Source organism: Diceros bicornis, chromosome 37, assembly GCF_020826845.1.
Source record: "Diceros bicornis minor isolate mBicDic1 chromosome 37, mDicBic1.mat.cur, whole genome shotgun sequence".
NCBI lineage: Eukaryota > Metazoa > Chordata > Mammalia > Perissodactyla > Rhinocerotidae > Diceros > Diceros bicornis.
In genome coordinates, this window is record NC_080776.1 from 28,057,004 (window position 1) to 28,076,834 (window position 19,831).

Consider the following 19,831-nt stretch of genomic DNA (forward strand, 5'->3'; position numbering starts at 1 on the left):
TTGTGTGGATATAAGTGTTCGTCTTTCCTGGGCATATTCCTTTGAGTGGAATTGCCAGGTCATATGGTAACTCATTGTTTAACATTTTGAGGAACCTCCAAAGTGTGTTCCAAAGTGACTACACCATGTTACAAACCACCAGCAATGTCTGAGGATTCCAATTTCTCCACATCCTACCTAGCACTTCTTATTGCCTGTCTTTTTATTCTAGCTGTCCTAGTGAGTATGAAGTGGCATCTCAGTGTGGTTCTTTAGAGAAATGTCTATTCAAAATCTGTGCCCATTTTAAAATTGGGTTATTTGTCTTTTTATTGTTGAGTTGTAAATGTTTTTTATATATTCTGGATACAAGTCCCTTATCAGATATGTGATTTGCCTATATATTTTTTCTCCTATTCTGTGGGTTGCCTTTTCACTTTCTTGATGGTGTCCTCTGATGAAGTCCATTTGAAGTCCATGGTAATTTTGATGAAGTCCGTCTCACCAATCGTCTCTTTTACTGATATGCTTTTGGTGTCATATCTAAGAAATCATTGCCTAAACCAGGTCATCAAGATTTGCAACTATTGGGCTGGCCCCATGGCTTAGTGGTTGAGTGCACGCGCTCCGCTACTGGCGGGAAAAAAAAATGAGGAGGATTGGCAATAGATGTTGGCTCAGAGGTCGTCTTCCTCAGCAAAAAGAGGAGGATTAGCACGGATGTTAGCTCAGGGCTGATCTGCCTCAAAAAAAAAAGATTTACAACTATGTTTTCTCCTAAGAGTTTTGTCATTTTAGTTCTTGTACTTAGTTCTATGACCTTTATGTTGTGATCTTAACTTCACTTTGAGTTAATTTCGTGTATGGTGTGAAGTAGGGGTCCAAATTCATTCTTTTACATGTGGATATCTACTTGTCCCACCACCAGTGGTTGAAATCACTGTTCTTTTCCTATTGAATAGTGTTGGCCCCTTTGTAAAAAATTGACCATAAATGTATGGGTTTATTTTCAGAATCTTAAATATATTCCATTGATCTGTATGTCTAGCCTTATGCCAGTACCACACTGTCTTGGTTATTCTAGCTTTGTAGTAAGTTTTGAAATCAAAAATTGCGAGTCCTACAACTCTGTTCTTCTTTTCAACATTGTTTTGGCTATTCTGGGTCTCATGTATTTCTATATGAAATTTAAACTTATCCATTTCTGCAAAAGAAAAGCCAACTGGGATTCTGATAGGGATTGTGTTGAATCTGTAGGTCAGTTGGGGAGTATTGCTATCTTCACAGTATTAAGTCTTCTGATTCATGCACATGGGCTGTCTTTGCATTTATTTAGCTCCTCTTCAAATTATTTCAACAATGTCTGGTAGTTTTCAATGTATAAGTCTTGCACATTTTTTGTTAAGTTTGTTTTTTTTGGTGCTGTTGTAAATGGAATTGTTTTTCTTCATTTCATTTTCAGCTTGTTTATTGGTAGGGTATAGAAATACAATTGATATTCGTACATTTATCTTGTATCCTGCAACCCTATCAAGCCTGTTATTAGTTCTAATAGTTTTTGTTGTGAATTCCTTGGATTTTCTATACACAAGGTCATGTCATCTGTAAATAGAGATATTTTACTTTTATGTTTACCTATTTCTTTATCCTTTGTGGTACGTTCCTTCCTTCCTGCACATCTGCACTTCCATCTGAGAGTATTTCCTTCAGCATGAAGAATTTCCTGTAGTATTTCCTGTAGAGTAGGTGTGTTGGGACTAAATAGCTCAGATTCTGATTGTTTGAAAATATCTTCATTTGGCCTTTATTTCTGAAGAACGTTTCTGCTGGGTAAAGAATTCTAGTTTACAGCATTTTCCCCAGAACGTTACAGATGCCGTTCCATTATCTTTTGGTTTCCATTGTTTCTGTTGAGAAATCAGGTATATATATTATTATTGTGCTCCTGAAAAGTAAAGTTTTTTTTTTTCCTCTTGCTACTTTTAAGATTTCTCTTTATCTTTAATACAGAAAAGATACGCTCTACCATGATTTTCCTAGTTGTAGTTTCTATATCCTGTTGGGGGTTCACTCAGCTTTTTGAATCTTTGGATTGATTTATTTCATCAGATTTGGAAATTCTTGACCATTTTCTTCAAAGATTGCTCCTTTCCTGTCTACTCTCCCCTGGTTCTCCGGTCACAGTGTGCTGGCCTTTGGCCATGACCACACCCTTCTTGTGCCCTCTTCAGTCCTTTCCGTGCTTTTTGCTCTGAGCTTGAGTTGGATATTTTCTACTGGTCTGTCCTTAAGTTTGGCAATCCTGTCTTCTGTTGTGTCTAGTCTACTATTAAACCTGTCTAGTGGCTTTTTAATTTCATATGCTATGTTTTGCTGTTTGGGGATGTTCATTTGATTCCTTTTCATAAATTCTAAGTCCTTCTTGAAATATTCCAGTTGTTAACCATTTTGTCCATTCTTTATTCTTTTTTCTCTTTTAGCTTAGTAATTGTCATTATTTTAAGCCCTTTCCTGCTTGCTCCACTCTGTGATTCATCTCTGGGTCAGTCTCTGTTGATTTGGTCAGCTTCCTGTATAGTGTTGAGTTTTGTTCTGGCAGGTAGTCAGATTACTGGCAAGTCACCTTGATCTGGTTAAAGCTTGGTTTTAGGTCTTAGAACAGCCCACTTCAATTTTGTGCTTATTCGTAAGATGCATTTCGTGCTCCTATGATGCAGTCCTTACTCCTAGCATGTGGCCTGGCACCAATCTCCCTCCTTTCCGTCTGGCTGGAGCTCCAGCACTGGGCTTCCTCTGAAGTCTTTGTTAGCCATCAGTCTCCAGCAGCCACCTCTGCATGAACACCCAGGAGATCCAAGGACCCAGGGCACTTCCTCACAGACCTGTGGCTCCATCCTCTCCACACCACACTCTTCAAGCTCTGGGCCTCTTAGCAGCCCCTAATTCTGACCTCCACTCCTGCCCAGCAATGCCTCTGCTCCCTCTTGGGCTCTGTTGCCCTGCCTACCAGTTTGGAAAAATGCCCTTAGGGAGAAAGCTTAAGTGAACGCAGGGCTCGCCTCATGTGCTACCTTCTCTCGAAGGCCTTAGCCCTGCATCTGTTGCTGTCTAGTGCCAGAAAAGCAGGGCCTTCCTATATTTTGTCAGGCTTTTACAGCTCTCTGGCAGAGAGGTAAGTCTGAAAATGACTTTCACTCAAAGTCCTTAAAGACCCCTGTAGGAGTTTGCAACTGACCCTGCAGGGATGGAGCCACAGAAGGGATCTCAGGGGCAGGCGCCAGCCCCTCCCCAGGCCTCAGTTTCCCCATCGGCCAATACAGAGCTGTCCTGGAAGCTGTTCTGGAGTCCTCCCTGCCCTGACCAGGACCAGAGCGAGGGCTGACTGCAGACACAGGGGAGCAGGCCAAGTGGCTTAGTGGTTGGCTCTTACTTCCTGCCTGGAGCCTGGGTGTGCCGGCTGGGATGCCTGGCAGCCCCTCCCTGGGCTTGTATCCCTGAGTTAGCCCGTTCTCCCAGCCTCTGTCCCTGTTGGTTCCCAGCAGACTTCGTCCTTGTTTGGGAGGAAGACCTGAAGCCGGGTCAGCAACAGGACCACACCACCCGGGACAAGACAGATGCACACGGGGCATGGAGGGAGACCTTTCTGGATAATCTTCGTGCAGCTGGGCTGCATGTGGACCAGGTACCTGGGGTCGGTTGTGGGCAGGGCCCTAGGCTCTGCCTCCGTTCAGTGACCTATGACCTTGCCTCACAAGGCCTGAGGGCATGGTGTCCAGAGCCTTGGAACAAATCAGGCCCCAGAGTCCTGCTGGATGCTCCCCTCAACCCCGGGAGCTCCCGATGGCTGCAGGACCACTGACCGCATGCCAGGATAATACCTACCCATCGTGGCACACCCAGCTTGCTCATGGAGATTCAGAGCCATTGAAAACTCAGAAGCCACTTCTCCATTCATCTGTCCCATTTCCAACATTAAAGCTTTGTCTAGGTGTAATATTTGTCGTTGTAACTCTTTGTCTGTTTATAGAATTCAACAGCTATAAAAGTCCTTTCAGGAGCTGGCCTGGTGGCGTAGTGGTTAAGTTCACATGCTCCACTTCAGCAGTCCGGGGTTCGCAGGTTCGGATCCCGGGCGTGGACCTGTGCACCACTTATCAAGCCATGCTGTGGCAGGGGTCCCACGTATAAAATAGAGGAAGATGGGCAGTGGTGTTAGCCCAGGGCCAATCTTCTTCAGCAAAAAGAGGAGGATTGGCAATGGATGTCAGCTCAGGGCTAATCTTCCCCACCAAAAAAAAAAGAAAAAAGTCCTTTCACATGTATTATGTCAGTTATAATTGTGGGTACCACTTAGAATGCTTTAAGCAATTGCAGGGAGCTTGAGAAAACGGGAAAGAGCTGTGTGGATGCTGCAGGTGGCGGGGCAGGCGGGCATAAGTGGGTCTTGGGGCAGTTGGGGATCGGGGCGCAGAGCCCGGCTCCACTCGTCTCGTCCCTGACCCCGCCACTGGCTCGCCATCCGTGTCTCCCGCATTCTCTGCCCTCCTTTCCGACCACCTTGCTCTCTTCCCCAGGACCAGGCTCTGCCACCAGGTGTCCTCTCCCGCCCTGAGTACTCAATCCTGAATTTATGTTGACCACATTCTTGCGCTTCTTTATCATTTTAGCACCAATTTTACGTTGCCAAACGCTACAGCTTGGTTTTGTCTGTTTGAACTTGGTAGAATGGAATCGTGCTCCGTATAATTCCTCCTGACATCCTGCTTGTGAGATGTGTGTGGTTGGTGCGGCTGCTGCGGCCATGTCCTTGCTGCAGAGAGCGCTGCCTGTGTGACTGTCCCACCACCTGCTCATCCATTCCTGTGTCAGTGGACGCTTGACTTGTTCCCAGTTGGGGCTGTTATGAAAACCAGCTGCTGCCAGTTCTCTCGTGCGTGTGTGTGTGTGTGTGTCCTTGTCCCCAAGTGCAGGACTTTCTCCTAGGAGCAGAGCTGCTGGCCCAGGGGGAGTGTGTATGGCCACACCATTTTCCCAGGCAGTGGCCTCAGTTTGCATGACCATCTTGGTGAATGAGCACCCCTTGCTGTGTGTCTTCTCAACACTAGGGAGTGTCTGACTTTAGAACGTTTACCAGTCTGGCTGGCATGTGGTGGCATCTCACTGCTCTTTTTGTTTTTTTTTTTTTTGTGAGATCAGCCCTGTGGTAACATTTGCCAATCCTCCTCTTTTTTTGCTGAGGAAGACTGGCCCTGGGCTAACATCCGTGCCCATCTTCCTCCACTTTATATGGGACACTGCCACAGCATGGCTTGCCAAGCAGTGTGTCGGTGCGCACCTGGGATCCGAACCAGCGAACCCCGGGCCGCCGCAGCGGAGCGCGCGCACTTAACTACTTGCGCCACCCGGCCGGCCCCACACTGCTCTTTTAATTTGCATTTTCCCTGATTCCTGAAGAGGTTGGGCATTTTTGCATGTTTACGGGCTGTATTTCCAATACTGTGAACTGTCTTCTCATGTCTTGCTATCAGGCTGTTTACATTTTTCTTACAATGCATGGAAGCTCATATATTCCGGACACTTCTTCCTTGGTGGTTACGTGTGTGGCAGACGTCTGCCCCAGTCCGGCTTGCCCTTGGTGTCTCACGTTTCCCACTCGGTGTGTGGGATACGAAGTGAGCAGGCGCTTCCACTCGCGGCTCACCCTCCCCCACCCTGAGGCCCACAGTTTGCCACACTCCCTTCCAGAGCTGCCTTGGGTGTTGGCAAACATATATGATGGGGTTGGGGGTCAAGAGCTAACATTCCCACCTCTTCTGAGTTTGGATCCACTTGACAGTCTGGTGGGTGGGATGAAAAATCTCCCCCTTTATTATGGAAAAAGCTATGGGACAGTGTGGCTCATAGGTGTGGCCATATGAGTTTGTAAAACCTTCATCCAGAATTTGGCTTTAGTGGGGGGCACAGAGGGACAGCCGCAGGGGGTAGGAGTGGGCACTGCCCCAGCACCTTGTCCAAAGTGCCCTCAGTCTTCAGTCTAAATGACAGTTCTCGGCTCTCAGCACACATCACAGCCAGCTGGGGATGTCTGAGGCGCTGAGGCCATGTCTGCCCGATGGGTGTCTGTTCCAGTTGGGTCCAGGTGGGGCCTGGCCATTGGCATTTGGGGAACCCCAGATGGCGGTGAGGTAGCAAGGGCTGAGAACCAGTGGATTCAAGAGGGAGTTTTGGAACGCAGGTGTACACTCAGTAGAGGAACCAGATCATGGAGCTGAAAGTTCCCATCTCAGGGCGCCAGGAGTGCCTGTCACATGTCCCCACACATGTGAACATAGTCACACCACCGATTTCTACACGTGCACACTTCTATGGGTACGTGTATAACATACACAGATACCCAGTAGCTTGTCCAAGGGCAAGACAATCATTAGATGTCTGAAAACTAAAACCTGAATCTATTGCCTACCTATGTCAGGAGAGCGGTGCGGGTCAGGCCCATCTCCGAGAAGGCAGAGGCCGCTCTCAGCAGGCTTTGGGGAAGGGTTTGGTTGGTTGTGCCGGTCACAGAGGCGGCATGGTTGGCGCCGGCCCTAGCAGCCCAGTGTTGTCTGTGTGTCACTGATGGGCTGACTTCCAGACAGGAGGACTCACTCACTGGCTGGCCTTCAGAGGCGTGTTCACAAAGGCAAGTCGTCATTCATCAAATTGGTTTAAAACCAGTGCTGGTTAGTTGTTACCATGGCTACAGAAACATCTATCTTTCCTCAGAGTGTAAATGGACACGCACACATACACTCACGGGCACACACACATGTGCACACGTGCACCCATACAAATACGTACACAGACATGCACACACACGTGTACACACGTGTGCACCCTCAGGCTCTCATGGAGCCCCTCGCTTTCTGCAGCGTGACGTCTGGGATGAGGACAGCGCAGTACACTACGTCCTCCTCAGCGCCCCCTGGGCGCTGCTCTGCTACTACGCGGAAGACCTGCGCCTGAAGCTGCCTCTGCAGGTACCTGGGGCGGGGTGCAGAGAGAGGGCCTCGAGGTCCCCCCACAGGCCAAAGCTACTCTTGACTGCACCCCAAGCACCGAGTGCAGCTGCCAGTGCCGACAACCCTGGGGGCTCCCGCTCAGTGTCCCCATCACACTGTGCTCCAAGAAGCCTTACTGGGCAGATAGGGCGGGGTGGTGTAACCCCCGTGGCGGGCTCAGGGCAGGTGGGGAGGGGTGGACAGTGTGAGCTGGCGCCAAGGCACTGAGCTGGCCACCTGGGCCCCCGCAGGTGCAGACCCCCACCAGGCCACTGAGAGCCAGCACTGCAGGTGGGGGCGGGGCAGTCCCAGCCCAGGGGACACCAGGTGGAGGGGGCAGTGGCTCCAGGGGGACCTCAGGATGACACTCCTGGGGGTGGCTCTGCCGCCCGCTCCACGGGCTCCCCTTGACCATCATGGCATGGGCATGGACAGAGAAACACGCCCCTACCCTCTTGTCCCTTCCTGCCTTGAGGAGCTCTGGGCCTCAAATTGGCCAGCAGAGCAGCCCTAGAGCCTGAGGCCCAGAGAGGGGAAGGGGCTTGCCTGGTCCCTCCACAGGGTCCGTAGCAGGGCCAGGGGAGGGCGGGGGCTGTTCCCTCTCCTGGAGCCCTTTCACCTTTTGCCCAGTGTGCAAAGCCACACACCCCCACCCCGCGATGTGGCGTGCGTGTCCCCTCAGGAGTGGGAGGAGCAACCCACGATTCTTTCCAGGAATTGCCCAACCAGGCCTCCGACTGGTCAGCCAGCTTACTGGAGCGGCTGGGCCTCCCCAACATCCTGCTAGAGGATATGCCTGACGTGCCCCCTGAGTACTACTCCTGCCAGTTCAAAATGAGCAAGCTGTCGAGGTAAGAGGTGGCGGCCCTGCTGGGCCCGCATGAGAGAACCAGGCAGAATGCGTGAATGCAAGAACCAACGAATAAGGGAGCTAAACTCGCTGCTCTCCCCCCACTCTCTCCTTCCCTGGAGCTTTTCAGCCAGGGGACGTGCATCTCGGGTGGCCACACTTTAGCGCACGTCAGCATTTTCTGTCAGTCATCCATGTCAGCTGGGACAAACATCCCGCAAACCTCAGTGGCTGGACACACAAGGTCCATTTCCTGCTCCGCTACGTGTCCATGCGGGGGCAGTGTCCCTGCTTGTCACGGTCTCTCAGCCGCTGAGGCAGAAAATGGAAGTGGTCAGTCCGCACTGGCTCCTGGAGCCCCTCCCGCGGTGGCTCTTGCATTCCCAGGTTCCCCGCCAAGCAAGGCACATGGCCACAGCCAGCCTGCAGATGGGGCAGTGTCCAGGCCAGGGGACTGTGGTGGTCAGCACTGCAGACGCCCACGTGGCCCCACCGCCCCCGCTGAGAACACCTCCTTTCTGGGCTAGGGGGACATTCAGCCACACACACTCTTGCTGCCCCCCACAGGGCTTCCCAAGGTTCTGATGTCCCAGGGAGGGCCCTGTGGTCAGTCATCCATCCATACAAACCACCCCCAGACGCTGCCCACGAGGCCTTTGGTCCTGTGCTCAGAGCTTCAGGGGGCACATGGAAGGGCCCAGGGTCCTTGGTGAGCCTGATGCTCCCGCACCGCCTTGCCCTCTGCCCAACTGCAGTCCACTGTCCCCTACCCAGTGTGGGGCATTTCTGTGACATCTGGAGAACCTGCCATGACCTCCTGCCTGGGGAAAGGAGAAGGCAAAAATGGGAATTGATTGTGCTGCCGGGTGGCAGTGGGTGTCTCCCAGCATGGGGGGTGGGGGCATGAGTGTGCATCAGTGTGTGTGTCTGTAGGCCGGTGCGTGTGCTCCTATGTACGTGTTCTTCTCACGTGGTGTGCTCCCATGTACGTGCTCTTCTCATGTGTGTGCTCCTGTGTGCATGTTATTCTCGTGGGTGTTCCTGTACGTGTGTTCTTCTCATTTGCGTGTGCTCCCATGTGTGCTCTTCTCATGTGTATGTGCTCCCGTGTGCGTGCTCTTCTCATGTGGGTGTGCTCCCGTGTGTGTGCTCTTCCCATGTGCTCTTCTCCTGTGTATGTGCTCCCGTGTGTATGTTCTTCTCATGTGTGTGTGCTCCTGCATGTGTGCTCTTCTCATGTGGGTGTGCTCTTCTCATGTGTGTTTGCTCCCGCATGTGTGTGCTTTTCTCATATATGTGTGCTCCTGTGTGTGCTCTTCTCATGTGTATGTGCTCCCACATGTGTGTTCTTCTCATGTGTATGTGCTCCCACATGTGTGCTCTTCTCATGTGTGTGCTCCCACGTGTGTGCTCTTCTCATACATGTGTGCTCCCACGTGTATGCTCTTCTCATGTGTGTGCCCCACGTGTGTGCTCTTCTCATTTGTGTGTGCTCCCACGTGTGCGCTCTTCTCATGTGGGTGTGCTCTTCTCATATGTGTGTGCTCCCACATGTGTGCTCTCATCATGTGTGTGTTCTCCCACGTGTGTGCTCTTCTCATGTGTGTGTGCTGCTGTGTGTGCCTCCACATGTGTGTTCTTCTCATTTGTGTGTGCTCCCATGTGTGTGCTCTTCTCATGTGTGTGTGCTCCTGTGTGTGTGCTCTTATCATGTGGATGTGCTTCTGTGTGCGTGCTCCTGTGTGTGCACAGGTACTCGAGTTCTGTACTTTTCACACTCCCACAGGTTTCTTGGGAGTGACAACCAGGACACCTTCTTCTCCAGCACCAAGAGGCACCAGATTGTGAGTGGGGGTCTCTGCTGTGGGCCTCAAGCCCTGCCCTGGCTCTGAGAGGCCTGCTGGCCCCATACCTCCCGACCCTGAGCTGGGAAAGAAGGCCTCCGTGGACACAGGAAGGCTCTCCTGTGGTCAGAGGGCCGAGGCCCCGGCGCTGCAGGCCTAGAGGCTGCCGCCCAGCTCACTGCACAAGGGAGCACGTGCCCAAGCTGCAAAGCACAACTGGGCCCTGGTCAATGCCCCAGGGACCCCCCAGGGCCCAGAATGGATGTCACATTGAAGGACCTGTGGAACAGACAGCCAAGACCACTGGGCCCGGTGGGCATGGGTCCTGCAGGCCAGTGCAGGAGGGACTGAGGGCCAGAGCAGACTCGCAGCTGCGGTGTCCCTGAGAAGGGTGGGCAGACCCGGGGCCGCTCCAGGAGCCCTGCTCCAGTGGCCTGTGGTGGGGAAGGGGCTGGTACAGGCCTGCCCAGGAGAGCCCCCTGCTGACCACCAAAGGGCACAGGGCCCCGCAGGCTTGCCCAGGCAGGGCAGTGCCACCCCTGACACAGGTGTCCCCATGGAGGCTGACTCCCGCCCAGAGCACAGACCCAGTGTGGCTGTGCACGGGCAGGGACTGGGTTCAAATCCAGACTCGATGCCTCTGAGCCACGTGGCTCTGAACAAGGTCTTCGCGTTTGTGAGTGGGAGAGTGACCACAGCTTAGGGGTTGTGGTGTGTGTGAGCTAGCAAACGAGGAAGAGCTGGGCAAAGCATTGTCACCAGAGGGCTTCGGGAGGCCGTCATGGGCTTACCCCCGAGAGGGATGGGCCAGGATGTTCCTTCCCCGCCATCACAAGACAGGTGACTGGTGCTATCCCCACCACCCCCAGCTGTTTGAGATCCTGGCCAAGACCCCATACGGCCACGAGAAGAAAGGCCTGTTTGGGATCGACCAGCTGCTGTCGGAGGGTGTCTTCAGCGCGGCCTTCCCTCTGCACGATGTGAGTCCTGGGGTGCTAGAGGTGCCGGGGACAGGGGGCTCTGGCCTGGGCATGGGGGTGAGTTCCTGGATGAGGAGGACCCCTAAGTCCTGGTCCAACCCCAGGGGACGTGGGGGTGTGGGCCCTGCCCTCCCGTGCTGGGTAGCTGTGGTCAAACAGGCGGTCATGCTAGGGGTCAGCAACACACTCGTGATGTGACCAGGCCACGCTCAGCGTGTCTGAGGCCATGGGTGGCCACATGCTGCCCTCCTCGCCAGGTGACAGGCCTGGCGACTCCACCTCCCTGGGGAGCTTCCCTCTCAGAAGACAATGAGGTCTCCTGTGCTCCTCATGAAGCCAGGTAAACTGAGGCAGTGCCAGGGAGGGGCACTCACCACACCAGCTGCTACTGTGCCTGACCCTGTGAGCCTTACCATCATCCTTGACAAAATGTCCACCATGTGGGTCGGGAGGCCATTTATGCCCCGGGTCCCCCAGCTGCCCACCACGAGGCCCTCAGAGCTGCACAAAGGGGCAGCGGGGCCTGAGGGCCCCAGTCAGGCCTGCACCCCCTGCTGTGTGACTGTGGGGACAGTCCCTCCCAGATGTCACCGAGGGGGTAAATGAGGGTGTGGATGGGAATGCCCTGCTGCCCTGCAGTGCCGTGGGTGCCCACAGCCCTGCTCCACCTCGCTCTTCCGCCGGCCAGGGCCCAGCGGGGACGCACAGGGCCTGACACAGCGGCCTTGCTGGCCCGGCCGTTGCCGGGCATTGCAAGCATGGGCGGTAGAATCCCCCTCCCAAGGACGCTGATCCCACCCTGGACCGCAGTCGCTGGCTCCTCCTGGGCCCGCCTGCCCAGGCCCCTCCTCTGCCCCAGACTCGGACCCCAAGAGTCCTGGGCCAAGGGCTCGACTCAGAGCCCTTCCTCAGAGAGGCCTTCCTGGCCCCCCAGCCCCCAGCATGGTTCTGTTTTCGTCCTCCAGCAGCAATTCTAGTTCCCGGGGTTTGTCGGCCGTCTCCCCACGCTGGGGAGACGCACGGTGTTGCCCGGTGCTGAATCTCCCATACCTAGAACTGTGCCTGGTAGAGAGGGTGCCCAGACCAGCCTGGACTCTCCCACCAATGGCTTCTCGTCCTCAGGGCCCCTTCACAACACCCCCGGAGGGCCCGCGGGCTCCGGGCCTCAACTGTCGGCAGGTCCTGTTCCGGCACTGGGCCAGCTGGCGCAAGTGGCACAAGTACCAGCCTCTGGACCACGTGTGCAGGTACTTCGGGGAGAAGGTGGCCCTCTACTTCGCCTGGCTTGGTGAGTTCCACACCTGCTGCCTCCCAGGTCCCCTAACTTGATCTTCAGGGTAACAGTCTGCTAATGCATGTCCCCAAGAGGGCAGCTGTGCTGACCCCTCCTAGGCCAACGCTCCCCGACTCCCAACCCTGCCCCTGCCCAGCTCCCCTAGACCCCGGCCCAATAATATAAAGGAGCACTGTGGCTGTTCTGGAACCCTCCTAACACCCCAGAGAGAGACTGGGAATCCCCTTCTGCAGGCGACGGCCCCTCCCAACTCCAGCCCTCGGTGTCCCTAGCCCACCAGACATGTCCCAGGAACTAGTGACCCAGTGGAGGTCACCCCTGCATGGGGTCCAGAGCAAGCGCCCTCTCACGTCCTCCAGGCAGGCTGTCATCTTCGGAATAGCCGTCTGCCCTGGGCAGCCCCAGGGCTCCCTGCTCCCCTCATGGGCTCAGTTCTGTCCCTACCCCCAGTCTAGCACAGTCCCCTCCCCCTGGTTCTGTGCCCCAGCCGTCTGAAGTCCTTTCTTTCCCCAAACACAACACATGTGCCCCCACCCCAGGCCTGTGCAGTCCTCAATCACGCATACATGCATCTGTTCAAATGGCAAGCCATGTTGGGGTGCTGTGCACGGTGGGGAGACCCTGCCCTCTTGGAGTGCATCACCTGTGGGTGACACAGAGGAGAGGCCACCCACAGCCACTGTGGACCCAGACAGGGTGGGGCGGCCTGCCGTGGAAGAGTGCGCTGGGCCAGGGCATTGGAGCCAAGGCACAGCCCGGGTGCAAGGACCTGAGGCTCATCTCAGGGCCAGAGAGGAGCGGGAGCCGTGGGACAGCAAGGCCAGGCCGGAGGGCCGCAGAGGGTGGTCTTCCTCTGGGTTCTAGACAGACTTGCATCTTACAGAAGGCCAAGTCTGGGCTGGACCTGTGGGAGGCAGACAGCTGCACCGCTGAGGGATTTGGAGGGTAACTGAGGGACCTGGCCCTAGGGGGTGCGGGGCAGGGAGGCATCCAGATGGATCCTCAATCTCCCGGGGTTGGAACGCAGTGGGCAGTGTGCCTCTCACGAAGGGGATGTCCATCCCGCACCTGTGGGTTGGAAGTAAATGGAGCTCAGGAAAGGGGTGGCCAGGAAGCAGGAAGCACAGTGGCTGGAGGCCTGGGGGGTCAGGTGCCGAGATCAGTGTGGTGGGGGTCCAGAGGCCAGGTCAGAGGCCAGGAGGGGGGAGCTGTGCCCAGAGCTGCCAGGGGGATCCCTGAGGACCGTGCCCCTCACTGCATCCTCCCAGAAGGCCTCAGACCCTGGTGGCTGCATGTGGTCCCTGGGGACAAGCATGGCTGTGCAGACCCCCGCCCAGAGCTCAGCACAGCGCTGGGTACACAGGCCCACCTGGGTCCCTGACAGCCAACCTCAGTGTCCCCCCTGCAGGATTCTACACAGGCTGGCTCCTGCCAGCGGCAGTGGTGGGCACGCTGGTGTTCCTGGTGGGCTGTTCCATGGTGTTCTCAGATACACCCACGTAAGTGTCCTCTCTCCTCCACTCCCAGGCCTTGTCCTGGGTCTCCTGAGGCAGGTGTGTGGTCGGAGGGACCCACAGGTGCCAGGCCCTATGCAGAGCTGGGGATGGAGGTGAATGCTGGGCACATCACTCCCCTTATGGATGTCACAGAGGGCCCTGTGCACCTGGCTAGAAGGCTGACAGGTGGGCAGGTGTGCCCCCCGGGCTGACAGGTGGGCAGGTGTGCTCCCAGGCTGACGCAGGTGAGCAGGTGTGCCCTCAGACTGACAGGTGGGCACGCGTGCTCCCAGGCTGACGCAGGTAGACAGGTGTGCTCCCAGGTTGACAGGTGGACTAGTGTGCCCCCAGGTTAAGTTCATTGGCACTCACCCTTGTTTCTTTACAATAGTGTAAACTTTTCCTGTAATAAATAAATGACTGTGCTTGGGTTTTACTTTATTATAGAGTTAAAATTGCAAAAAGTTATCTCAAAAATTGTCACTGCATGTATTTTAAAACCACCTTGTAAAGAGATGCTGGGCCTGGTCAAGGAGGTGGTGGGAAGGGAGAGGGCAAGCGTGGGACTGGCGGGGAGGGCTGTCCCCACACAGCCGCAACCCCCGCCCGCCCTGAAGGCAGGAGCTCTGCGGCAGCACGGACAGCTTCGAGATGTGCCCGCTCTGCCTCGACTGCCCCTTCTGGCTGCTCTCCAGCGCCTGCGCCCTGGTCCAGGTACGAGGAGGGGGTGGGCAGGGTGAGGAAGGCAGCCCCCAGGTTCTGGTCCTGCCCCTGGAAGCCCCGCTCTGTCACCATGTCAGGCAGAGCCTCCGTGCCTCGTCTAACCTCTGTGGCAACATCCCACCTGGATGGCGTTACAGTGGGCGCCCCTCTCGGCACTCAGCAGAGTGCCCGCACGCAGTCCGTGCGCATGCGGGGCTCTGTCTGTCGTTGTTGTTGTGGATAACCAGCCGAGAGGGTCAACTGGAGCACACCCACGGCAGACAAACGTGGGGCCAGACAGGCTGAGCGGAGTTCCCAACTTCAGAGGCCAGGGCAGGAGGCTCCCGGGAGCCCTGGGGCCCTGTGGCCCTCACGTCAACCCAGCACACTGCCGGGTGGGTCAGCCTTTCCATGGAATAGTGGCCTCACCTGCATCCCACACACGCGGGGCCTGGAGCCCTGGTGCCAAAGATGGACCCACAGACCAGATGCATAACCCTTTGACACACTCCTGGGAATCAATCTGTATCGGTTTCCTAGGGGTGCTGTAACGAATTATCATAACTGGGGGCCTAAAACAACGGAAATTTATTTTCTCACAGTTCTGGAGGCCAGAAGTCCAATATAGGTGTTAGCAGGGTTGGTTCCTTCTGGAGAATTTGCTCCATGTCTCCCTCCTAGTTTCGGGGGGCTGCCAGGAATCTCTGGTGTTCGTTGGCTGTGGTTGCCTCACCCTCATCTCTGCCTCCATCTTCCCATGGCCTCTCCCTCTGTGCGTCTCTCTCTCTGTTTCTCCTTCTCTTCTAAGGATTTGTCATTTGGCTTAGGGCCCTCCCCCCACCCCCACCCGGGTCCAGGGTACCCTCATCTGGAGATCCTTATCTTAATTACATGTGCCAAGGCCCCTATTCCAAATAAGATTACATTCTGTGGTTCCAGGTGGACACATCTGGGCCACAGTTCAGTCCACTGCAGTCCCTCCTCTGGTCCCCAAAACTTCGTGTCCATCCCATGTGCAAAATACATTCACCCCAACCCAACATCCCCAAAAGTCTTGACCCATTGCAGCCTTAACTCTAAGTCCAAAAATCTCATCAAAATGTCAACAGCTCAGAAAGTCCCGAATCTCGTCTAAATCCTCCATGTCGGGCACGGGTGAGATAGGGCGTGGGCCGTCTGGGGTGACAGTCCTCTCCCTCTGTGGACCTGTGCGCCAGGACACAAGGCATCTGCTTGTAAAATACAGTGCAGGACGGCACGGGATGTTTGCCATTCCAAACAAGAGAAATCGGAGGGAATATAAGGGCTGCCATCCCAAGCAGATGTGAAACCCCCGCCCGCCCCGCCCGCAGGCTGGCCGGCTCTTCGACCACGGCGGCACCGTCTTCTTCAGCTTGTTCATGGCGCTGTGGGCCGTGCTGCTCCTGGAGTACTGGAAGCGGAAGAGCGCCACGCTGGCCTACCGCTGGGGCTGCTCTGACTATGAGGACCTCGAGGTGGGTTGTCCCCCTGACCGTGGTCGCTCCCCACGAGGGCCACTGCTGAGCACTGACTCCCTTCTAGGAGAGGCCGCGGCCCCAGTTTGCTGCCTCAGCCCCCATGACAGCCGTGAACCCCATCACTGGCGAGGATGAGCCCTACTTCCCCAAGAGGAGCCGCCTGCGCCGTGTGCTGGCCAGCTCCGTGGTGGTCGTGATGATGGTGAGGGGCCCCCGCCTCCCTCCCCTCCCCTCCGCGTCACACCTCCTTCCTCCTGAGCCGCATGGAGCAGCTTTTGTCCCCCTTCCCCCTCTGAGGCCAGGGCCTGATGCCTCCTCGGACCCACAAGACCCTCGCTGCCCTCAGAAAGGCCCCCCTGTGTCTGGGCTCCAGGGACGGGCCAAGCCCGGGACCAGGCTAGGGGGGCCAGGCTGTAAGATGCGGTGTGTGCCAGACAGGGGCTCTAGGAAGGTCGCCCCATGCCTGTGGGCCTGGGGCATCCTTCTAGCTTGGGGGCAATCCCAGCACAGTGGGGTCCACCATACCCTGCCTTGCCCTCCAGCCAAAGGGGCTTCCAACTGGACCCCCTCCCTCCCCTTCCAAGATGTCAGGAATTTCCAGTTTGGGGCTGGTGAAGGGTGGGGTGGGGGTAGGAGGGATGGTTCTCCAGCACCTGGGCCGAGAACAATGGACAGTGGCCCCCTTGACACCTCAAGGTCACCCACCCTCTAATTCTAAAGGACCTCCGCTGCTCCCTGCCTCTACCCACAATAGCCCACCAGAAGGAGGAAGGAGCGCTGCCTGCTCTAGGGGCGAGAGCAGTCATGGAGCTGCTGGGGGGCTGCGGCCTGAGGGCCCTGGGGTGCTCGCCTGGCATGGGGCTCATGTACCTGATCGCCCCATAGGTGGCTGTGGTGGTCATGTTCCTTGTGTCCATCATCCTGTACCGGGCCATCATGGCCATCCTGGTGTCCAGGTCGGACAAAACCCTGCTTGCAGCCTGGGTGAGCCTCCACTGCTGCTGCTGGGTGGCTGGGTGGATGGCTCTGGACCACCGCTCCAGTGCCCTACTCTGACCCACCACCTCTCATCAGGCGTCACGCATTGCCAGCCTCACGGGGTCCATGGTGAACCTTGTCTTCATCCTCATCCTCTCCAAGATCTATGTGGCCCTGGCCCACATCCTGACGAGGTGGGGTGAGTGGTCAAGATTGGCCCTGCCAGCCCGAGTCAGAAGGTGACTTTGTCACCAATCTACAGGGTGCTGGTGTCTGAATGAGGCACAGGTGGGATGTGTGGGACCCCCCCAGAGGTCCCTCACGTAGCAGTGAGCAGGGCCTTGGCGGGGGCCTGCAGCCCGCCCTCCGTTTCCCTGTGTCTGGGATGACTGTAGGTGGTGGGAGGCAGCTCTTTCTTTCCCTCCTTCTCCTGAGGACATGTGCCAATGAACCAGTCTCCCTGCCAGCCGCTTGTCTGTCCCCCGCCCTGGTCCAGGAGAGGGATGGAGGGCTCAGTGCTCACACTGGGAGGACGGTGGGCAGCGGAGGGCTGTGGAGGAGATGGGAGGGTCCCAGGGAGGGGCTCCTGGGAAGAGGAGGGCAGGGCAGGCCCGGGGGAGCCGCCCAGAGTGTCCCTGCGACATGGGCGTCCCCCTCTTCCGGCCTCAGGTGTCTCCTCCAATTAACCTTTTCTGCTCACACCTCCGTCTCAGGACCTGCTCCCCGGCACCCCCACCGCCCGGCTCCCCAGCTCTTCTGTCGCCCCGACCGTGCCTCTCTGCTCACCGGGGCCACATCTTGTTAATTCTCACCGTTTATTGTCGCTTGTCCCTGCTCTTCCTTTACCAACACAACAATTTTAGACGATTTTGAAATTAGAAATTCAGGACTGCTGCACTGGGCCCCTTCTTCAATGAATTTCTTTAAAATATCTGGGACATGCGGCCATCTCCTCATTCCCTGATGGCTGAGGTGGTCCTACATATGAGGGGACCTTGGGGGCAACTGAGCGAGCGCTCTCTGTACCACAGAAATGCACCGGACCCAGACCAAGTTCGAGGACGCCTTCACCCTCAAGGTGTTCATCTTCCAGTTCGTCAACTTCTACTCCTCGCCCATCTACATCGCCTTCTTCAAGGGCAGGTCCGCCGCTCCCTCCGGCCACGCCTTGCCTTTGGCCCGCTGTGCTCGCTGCTCCTGTGTCCGCAGAGCTCAGGGAAGGGGGCGGTGGCACCGGAGACCCGCTGGGGACGGGCCCAGCTCCGCTGGTGCTTGCTGCGGTCAGGGGTGGGCGGAGGAGAGCCGGCGGGCTCTCAGGAGGGTGCTCCCCGCAGGTTCGTGGGCTACCCGGGCAGCTACCACACCCTGTTCGGGGTCCGCCACGAGGAGGTGAGTGTGCGGGGGCAACACCGCAGGTGGGCGCTATGAGTCCTGCTCCGTTGACTTCCCGCAGCGGCCCCCCAGGACCGCCACGCCAGCTCTCCACACCCCGTCTCTGCCGTCGGAACAGCCACCCACAAAACACTCACAATCCGTGTGTCCCCCGTGCACCACCTCCCCCATTTTAACCCGAGTCACACCTGAGCAGAGTTCCGGCCATTGTGACGTCCCCGGAGCCACTTTCGCTGCTGCGAGCTCAGCGGGAATAGTGGGGACGCAGAGGCAGTGACCCTCACGGGCTCGGTGCCCGGTGGCCACAGTGGCCCTGGCTTCTCCCTGTGGCTGTCCCCCCCCCCATTAACACAAGCCGCTCTGCTGGCCTCTGAGCCCAGCGGCTCTGAGAGCCTGTGTGGACCTGTTTTCAGAAAGCAGAAGCTGGCTTGGTGCAGGATGGAGCATGGCTGTGGTGTGGGTTCCCCCAGAGCAGACCCCAAGACAAAGACTTGAGTGCAAGTAACTGGTGTGGGCGTCACCCCAGAAGATGCAAGGGCAGGGGGTGTGCAGGAGGGGGTGGCCTGCGAGTACTTGAGGGAGGGGTCACCACTGTGGGCACCTGGGCTTGACCTCCCCTGGACCCTCTGAGACATTGTAGAAAATCCCCCAAAACTGTACTCAGGCTTCTAGTTCCTTAATGGCTGAGGGCCAAGCCCGCCCCGAGGCCGAGGTGCAGGCAGCGTAGGTGGCTGTGTCGGGAACAGTCCACAGGTGGCCTCTGGGCTGGGCCAGTGGGACACTGGGGTGGCGGGGGTCTCCCGCAGCTCCTACTGAGCACCCCACCTGAAAGACCCTCTCCTCCTTTCTGACCAGAGGGAGGTCTCCCTCTTTCCTGCTGGTCTGGGCTGTGACCCAACCTCAAGGGACACTCTCCATTTCACATGAGAGGGGAGGGGCTTCTCAGGGACGGGGCAGCTGGGACCCCAACTCAGGGGCATAACTGCATGTGACGCTCTGTGTCAGTCAGGTGGCTTTCAGTTATCAGTGGAAAAGTTCGCAACTCAAATTGGCTTAATCAAAAAAGAGTTTCCTTGGCTCCTGTATTGACAACATTCAGGGCTCTGTGGGCTCAGCTGTGGCTGAATCCAGGTGTTACACAATGTTGCACTGCTTTCCCCACCACTGGCCGTGCTCTCAGGTGGCTTCTCCTCACCTGGTGGAGAAGACACCCCAAGAGCTCAGGCCAATACCCTCTAGCTTAGTACCTCTGTGCAAGGCACGCTGTCTCAGGAGCTCCTCCTAAAAGCCCCGGGCTCAGAACTCATTCGAATTGGGTCACTGGTGGGGCCTGCGTCTTGGGTCCTCCCTGGAGCCACAGGCTAGGGTCAGCCCCATGTAACCCCATGTGGGTCCCCAAAGGAAAACCGGGGTGCCATACAGCAGTGCCCCTGGTTGTTCCCATGCACGGTCTGCCAGTTGGACCTGAGGGGAGACTGGGGGGCCCTTGGGTGATATCGAGGAGGGAGATGGAGGGAGGGAGGGTCTCTGCAATCCTCAAAGTGCTCATGACATGTCTGAAAGGGAGGTGAGGGCGTGATGGGGCCACCATTGAGGCATAGAGAAGGATGAGTGGACATGAGGCCAGTCCCTCCCCTGAGCTAATCTGAAGCCCTGCTGCTGTAGTGTGCGGCCGGAGGCTGCCTCATTGAGCTGGCACAGGAGCTCCTGGTCATCATGGTGGGCAAGCAGATCATCAACAACGTGCAGGAGGTTCTCGTCCCGTGAGTCACCCCCA

At 56.5% G+C, this 19,831-nt stretch overlaps 1 protein-coding gene across 1 annotated transcript in view; it reads left to right on the forward strand.

Moving 5' to 3' along the window:
• The window catches only part of ANO7 (anoctamin 7), a 33,990-nt gene that overhangs the window by 4,952 nt on the left and 9,207 nt on the right, over positions 1-19,831 (forward strand). The window contains exons 4-18 of the mRNA XM_058533371.1: positions 3,519-3,661; positions 6,891-6,998; positions 7,734-7,870; positions 9,656-9,713; positions 10,583-10,693; positions 11,816-11,981; positions 13,396-13,486; positions 14,101-14,197; positions 15,538-15,681; positions 15,749-15,886; positions 16,570-16,668; positions 16,759-16,861; positions 17,694-17,805; positions 17,997-18,051; positions 19,720-19,817. Coding sequence (XP_058389354.1) covers positions 3,519-3,661; positions 6,891-6,998; positions 7,734-7,870; positions 9,656-9,713; positions 10,583-10,693; positions 11,816-11,981; positions 13,396-13,486; positions 14,101-14,197; positions 15,538-15,681; positions 15,749-15,886; positions 16,570-16,668; positions 16,759-16,861; positions 17,694-17,805; positions 17,997-18,051; positions 19,720-19,817 — 1,660 coding nt within the window. The remainder of the gene's footprint in view (positions 1-3,518; positions 3,662-6,890; positions 6,999-7,733; positions 7,871-9,655; positions 9,714-10,582; positions 10,694-11,815; positions 11,982-13,395; positions 13,487-14,100; positions 14,198-15,537; positions 15,682-15,748; positions 15,887-16,569; positions 16,669-16,758; positions 16,862-17,693; positions 17,806-17,996; positions 18,052-19,719; positions 19,818-19,831) is intronic.